General features: G+C 52.9%; 1 protein-coding gene across 1 annotated transcript; it reads left to right on the top strand.

The window, feature by feature from the left end:
• The first annotated feature begins 1,824 nt into the window (after window positions 1-1,824).
• GPR162 (G protein-coupled receptor 162) lies at window positions 1,825-5,301 on the top strand. Its single transcript, XM_010010082.1, has 4 exons — window positions 1,825-2,857; window positions 3,658-3,847; window positions 4,408-4,559; window positions 4,720-5,301. The coding sequence occupies exons 1-4, from the start codon at window positions 2,018-2,020 to the stop codon at window positions 5,239-5,241; spliced, it is 1,704 nt and encodes a 567-aa protein (XP_010008384.1). The 5' UTR covers window positions 1,825-2,017; the 3' UTR covers window positions 5,242-5,301.
• Window positions 5,302-6,373: the final 1,072 nt, after the last annotated feature.

Genomic DNA, 6,373 nt, shown 5'->3' with positions numbered 1-6,373 from the left:
GGGTTCCTGCCTCATCGAGGGAACAGCGTGGGCCACCAGAACAGGCTGGGGGGGAAGGGCGGCAGAAGGAGATGCTGCAAGGAAAATCCTTCCCCTGGGATTAGCAGGGCTGGCCAGCTTCCTAACTGTCTCCAGAGGCCACAGGCCTTACTGCAAGAGTGATGGCACTGGGGGGAAGAAAGATGAACCAGGGCAGAACGAAGGGCATCACAAAACCCAGTCATGGCAAACTGCTCCAAGCAGGGAGGAAAGGAGGAAAAGCCTCAGGTGGTTACAGACAGGGTGAGAAAATACAGAGGAGCAGAGGAAAGGGGAGGGTGGGAATGGAACCACTAGCCCGGGCTGGGAGGCCACTGGTCTATCCATAGAAAGATTAAGTTTACATCTGCTCCGGTCAAGGCACAGAGCAGGCCTATCTGTTCCTGGAATAAACTGCTCGGACAGCCCCTCTAGATGAAGACAGGAGAGGGGGTCTTGCACTGGTAGGACCAGGGGTCACTGGCAAAGGTGAGTAGTCTCAGGACTAGGTCAGCGTTCTCATTCAGTGAGTTTGTAACCATGGGGTGTCTGGAGACCAGAGCTGCTCAAGCAGAAACGCGCTAGGTGGGCGAGCTGTGTGGCCAGAAGTCTGTGCTTCAAGACTGTGGGGTGACAGTATTGCTGGCATGGTGGCATGCACCCAGGGCAGGACAGGATGGGATGACAGGCTAAATCCAAAGCACTAGTGGAGCAAAGTGGATTTGTCTGGCAGGAGCAAGGGGAGGGCAGAACTGGAATGGCACGGAGCGATGCAGATCAGGCATGGCAGAAATGGGACTAGTAACGCTCTGCGTGGAGAGCTGCAGACTGGAAGGGCAGGGAGCACAGCATGTCTCAGCAGCACTGGGGGGGATTGCTGGGGGACAGAGTGCAGCCTGAGGTATGGAGGGACTGGTGTGAATCTGGCTCTTCTGCTCCCTGAAAGACAGGGAGTGCTCTACACAGGCTAAATCATGACAAGGTGTTTGTGTGGGCAAGGAGAAGGAGCGATCTGAGGAGATAGAATGATGTTAGATTACTTTTTCTCTTTCCTCTCTTCTGCAGTGAACCTCGTGCCCTGAATCTCCAAGGGAACCTTTGAAAAGGATCTTCCCCTCCCCGCCATCTCCTTATTGTTTGCCAGCTCTGCCCTGCGCTGTGCAGGGAAGCTTAAAGAGCAGGCTGAGCCCTGGAGAACAGCAAAAAGGACAATGTAGTGAGGGTGCTGTGAGGTCTTGGACAGGGGACCCTCGGGATTTTGTTTGTCACCCTTCACTCTCGGTTGATAGTTCTCTCACATCCTTGGCAAGAAACCTATGTCTGGCCACGAGCGTGGCATTTGGTTAGGAGGAAGATTACACACGGTGTATGAACCACCCTCACCATTTGCACAGGACCTTTGTCCTGCCTCCCATCATCTCTGAAACTCTTACCTAGCTCCTCATCCACTAGGATCCTGGGCAGCAGCCACTTGCTACTACCAGACTGTTTGGAGTCCCCGGTGGTCCCTGTTTGCATGTGGCCTTCACCAGTCCCAGCAGAAGGTGCTCCCTGAGTCAGAAGGTGCCTGGTGGGCACATGGAAGTAATGAGAGCTTTTTCCTTGGGGGAAGAGTGAAGGAGGGGAATGAAATAGATGGGGAGGAAAAAAAAAAGTGAGCCCAAGCGAGCGAGGGGAGAAGCACTGGCAAGTGTTCATGAGAAAGAGAGAGAAAGAAGGTGGAAGAAAGCAAAAGGAGGAGAACAGGGGAAAAAGCTAGAACAAGGGAAAGAAATATAATCAAATAGAAGGGAAAGGGAGGACTGAATGTGAGACAGAGTTGACGGCTGTTCTGCCTAGTACCTGGTGCCAATGCCTTGAGGAACCCCACCAGCGTGCATACACCTCGCACCCCAGCAGCAGATGAGGAGAGACGTGGCTCCCCCAGTGCGGAGTCCCACTCTCCCTCTTGCAGAACCCCAGTGGCAGGGACCGGGTGCAGCCTAGCAGGGGTGGCAGCATGGGGGACTCTGAATCAGAGTCCACCTTGCACAACAACTCCCTGTGGTGGCTGGCATGTGGGATGTTAGCCCTGTTGGCCAACTCTTGGATTATCCTCAGCATCACGGCCAAGCAACAGAAACACAAGCCCCTGGAGCTGCTGCTGTGCTTCCTTGCTGGGACTCACATCCTTATGGCAGCAGTACCTCTCACCACCTATGCTGTGGTGCAGCTGCGGCGTGAGTCCTCTGACTACGACTGGAACGAAAGCATCTGCAAGGTCTTCGTCTCCACATACTACACGCTGGCACTGGCCACCTGCTTCACTGTGGCCTCCCTTTCCTACCACCGCATGTGGATGGTGAGGTGGCCAGTCAACTACCGGCTGAGCAATGCCAAGAAGCAGGCTCTGCACGCAGTCATGGGTATCTGGATGGTATCATTCATCCTCTCCACCCTGCCCTCCATCGGCTGGCACAACAACGGCGAGCGCTACTATGCTCGTGGCTGCCAGTTCATTGTCAGCAAGATAGGGCTGGGCTTCGGTGTCTGCTTTAGCCTCCTGCTGCTTGGAGGAATCGTCATGGGCTTGGTGTGTGTGGGTATCACTTTCTACCAGACCCTGTGGGCACACAGGAGACGCCGGCGGTGCCGCCATCAGAGGGCAGAGGAGGCATCATCCTGCTCTTCATCAGCACACACCACTTTCAATGTGCCGGCCATTGTAGTGGAGGATGTACGTGGCAAAAGGAGGTCTTCACTGGATGGCTCCGAGTCAGCCAAGACCTCCTTGCAGATGACCAACCTCATCAGCGCTATTGTCTTCCTGTATGACACACTCACTGGGGTGCCTATCTTGGTAAGCAGCGAGTTCTCCCTTCCCCTTCAGAGGCTGCAGTTTAACTACATTTCCATTTCTCTCATGTTTCAGAGAAAAAGAGCTTTCTGTCCACCAGCCAGCCATGGAGCTGCTGAATCTGTGTTATTCTGGGGGCAGGTTTTAAGGATTGCAGTAATTCTCTCATCCTTCTGCAGCAGCATTTTTGTAAGACAAGCTGAAAGCTGGGGAAATATACACACACAGCTAAAACCACTGTGAAAGTTTCAAGCAGTTAGGAGGAGAGGAAATTGTTCTGCATACTTACAGGGGGATCTACCTCTGTAAAAACAATGAGATTTCTGTTTCTCCCATTTGCTTCTGGAGAACTGATACCCCAGCTTTAAGAGCTGTTGCAGACAGTTTTCTTTTTCCTTCTGCTTGTATAGTCATAGTCAGCATTCAGGCTTTGGCTGGCTGGTTGATTCTCTGCAAAACTGGAGAGCTAGGGAAGTTCTCAAAGGGAACCATTAGGAGAGCAGAAGTTTAGTCAGAGCTTTGCTTTCTTCTTTCCAGTGACTGTGTCCTTTGTTAGCACCTATTTAGCTCCAGCTTATAAGGAGCACGGGAAAAAGGGATGCAAACACCAGGTCTCATATTAGAGATCTGACAGCTTGGAATATGATCCAGCAAACCTGGGGCAGCACCCCAGGAATGGGGTAATTGCTTAACAAATCCTTTACAGACAGATTACGTTCTACTACAGATTGACTCCTGGTATCGTTCTCCCTGGATCCCCACTTCTGTCTTCTTAGTATTGTTTCTCCTTTCTTACCTCAAAGGTTGTGAGCTTTTTTAGCCTGCGCTATGATACGGCCCCAACCTGGATGGTCCTGGCTGTGCTCTGGTGCTCCATGGTGCAGACCCTGCTGCTCCCCTCCTTCATCTGGTCCTGTGAGCGCTACCGAGCAGATCTCCGCACCGTGTGGGAGCAGTGTGTGGCTATTATGTCTGAGGAAGATGGAGATGATGGTAAGCTCCTCACCACCCCACAGTCACCTTTCTTCACTAGCTCCCTCCCCAAAAGACTACAGACAAAAGAGGGGTTTGCCTTGTGAAAAGGGCCTGACTGCACCAGGAGTGGTGGTGTGGGTCACTAGGACATGTTATAGCCTAGGGTTGGCAACCATGACAATATCTATTCTGGAGAAGGCTCTGGGGCTCGCTTGCTGCCATAGGACTCACTAGCATCCAGGAAAAACTAGTGCAACAGTAGATGCAAGAATAGAGACCATGCATACAGCTGCCAAACCACAATGAAAGTGACGTGCTGGGCCCTTGGCCAACTCGCTGATCCAAAGGTCCGAGTTCTAGCAGTGAGCAATTCAAAAGCAAGACAGAAGAAACAGGGCAACCTCTGGGTGCTTTAGTGCTGCTGTAAGCAGAAAGATGAGGTCCTTGTTCACAGGTGAGCCCTGAGAGCTGCAGGTACGGCAGCAGGAGTCAGACAAGGTTTAGGATGGCTTCAAGGTGTTCTGGTAACATTCTTCTGGCTGAAAAGTGTTGACTGCTGTTCTCCTCTTTGCCAACAGATGGTGCGTGTGATGATTATGGCGACGGCAGGATTTGCAAAGTGAGATTTGATGCGAATGGTGCTGCAGCTGTGAAGCGGGACTCCCGGGATATCAAGCTGCTACCCATGCACCACATGTTGTTGCCCCAGGAGAAGGTGCACTACCTGCAGGTGAGCTGAGAGCTAGCAGGGGCAGCCCCACAACCCACTTCCTTCTCTGTCAGTCTCCCACACCTTTGTGTACTCTTGACTCCTCTGAGAAAGCCTCAGCTACTCCCTTCCTGTTGTCTCTTCAAGTTTTCTATCACCTGCCTCCGTCTCTGTTTTCCAGGTCCCCATCTCCCGGAGAATGTCACATGATGAGACTAACATCTTCTCCTCCCACCGCTCTGCTCCATCCTTCCTACACAAGTGGTCTTCATCTGACGACATCCGCATTCCCACTCCCCGCAAACCTGGAGGCCCCATCTTCTTGCCTCCTCAGCTGCATGACTACCAGCACCGCCAGCGGCCCCCAGAAGATGAGCTGACAACCCTACGGCAGTTTTTAGAGGGGGGGCTGGTGCCCCGGGGCTCCAGCGCCTGCTTCTTCCGAGATGAGATCACCACGTTCATTGACGAGACGCCGCAACCCACCCCAGCCTGCAGCCCACGGCACTCCCGTCTCCCACTCGCATCGCGCCGCGATCGCCGCCTCTCCCTTGCCAGCAGAGAAGAGGAGAACTCCGACCGGCCACGGCGCTGCTCCGTGGCTGGCAGCGAAGCCTGGCAGCTGCAGGATGGAGAGCAGGCACTGTGTGAAAGGACCCTTGAGGCCAGCGAGCCACAGACCTTCCAGGATCCCAAACTATGAGAGACAGCATCAAAACCATTCAGTGCCATCACGATTTTTAACTGAAACTTCAAGTGTTCCCTTTGTCCTGGGACCTGATCACTAACTTGCATTCTCATCTTTCTCGCCAGCAGGCAGGAACACGGCAGCCCACGCTGGTGGGAGAAAGAAGAAGTGGGACACGGACTGCAGAAGAGCGAGATGGACGGATGAACAGCCAGCCTCGTGCCTGCTCTCAGGTTATAAACACACCCTCCGCTGCCATCGCCACTTGGCACCCTCGCCAGTCCAGTCCCTTTGTGAATTCCACCCTCGCATCCGCTCTGCCCGAAGAGACGAGGCAGGCACAGAATGGTATTAAAATTCTATATTTGGAGTGTCAATGGTGTGTCTGTTTTTAAAATAATATATTAGTAATAATTTTGTTTCCATAGAAACAAAATAACTGGCCTAATGTTTAATGAAGCTTCACAGGCTTCTGGAAGGGAAATGTGGAACGTGCGAGGCTCCTTTCCTTCCTCCCCATCCCTTTCTTGTCAGTGAATCTGGAAGGCAGCAGATGCTTAGCAGCCCAGGGAAGGGAAGGAAGCCCGTAGAGGAGTTGTCACGGGAGACTGGGTGAGAAGTTTTCCTCTCCAGTGGAGCTGGCTACAGCTAAGCAGGGGCAGCCTCTGTGCTTTTTAATATTGCTCAGCAAAAGCTATTGCTTCGAGGGAACCCCAGGCTTGAAAGCAAATTCTCTGCAAAAAGACCCTCAGTCATAACATATTCTTTGACCGGTGCAAACTCTTGATTCCAGTGCAAACTTTGCATGAAAAACAACGGCCCAAACTTCCCACTCAAACAGGAAAGCTGACAGAGGCTTTCAGGGGAAGGCTCCTGACTGCCCACGCTGTCAAAACTGGGAGAGGTGAAGTCGGGAGCAGGCTTCTGCCCTGCTGAAAACTCTTGGAAGTGAGGCACAGAGGCAGCATGTGAAAGGTAAACCTTCTCCTGCCCAGTGCTGGCTGTAGTTCCAGCCATGGGCAAGGCTTTGGCTGCATCGGAGGAGTGTGGGAGATGGGCAGCCCTTCACCTCCAAAGCGCTTCTGCATGTGATGGGACTTGGTCTATGAACAGTCAAAGCGTGTGTCCCTGGCGTGGGTTCTGATGC

This window comes from Nestor notabilis, unplaced genomic scaffold (assembly GCF_000696875.1).
Source record: "Nestor notabilis isolate BGI_N333 unplaced genomic scaffold, ASM69687v1 scaffold26292, whole genome shotgun sequence".
Taxonomy (NCBI): domain Eukaryota; kingdom Metazoa; phylum Chordata; class Aves; order Psittaciformes; family Psittacidae; genus Nestor; species Nestor notabilis.
Note: the sequence above shows the minus strand (reverse complement) of the source record. Positions and strands in the feature narration are given on the sequence as shown.

Coding starts and splice junctions, on each gene's coding strand:
- GPR162 (XM_010010082.1), top strand. CDS start 2,018: ATGGGGGACTCTGAATCAGAGTCCACCTTGCACAACAACTCCCTGTGG. Junction 2,858..3,657: donor TCACTGGGGTGCCTATCTTG/GTAAGCAGCGAG, acceptor CTTACCTCAAAG/GTTGTGAGCTTTTTTAGCCT. Junction 3,848..4,407: donor TGAGGAAGATGGAGATGATG/GTAAGCTCCTCA, acceptor CTTTGCCAACAG/ATGGTGCGTGTGATGATTAT.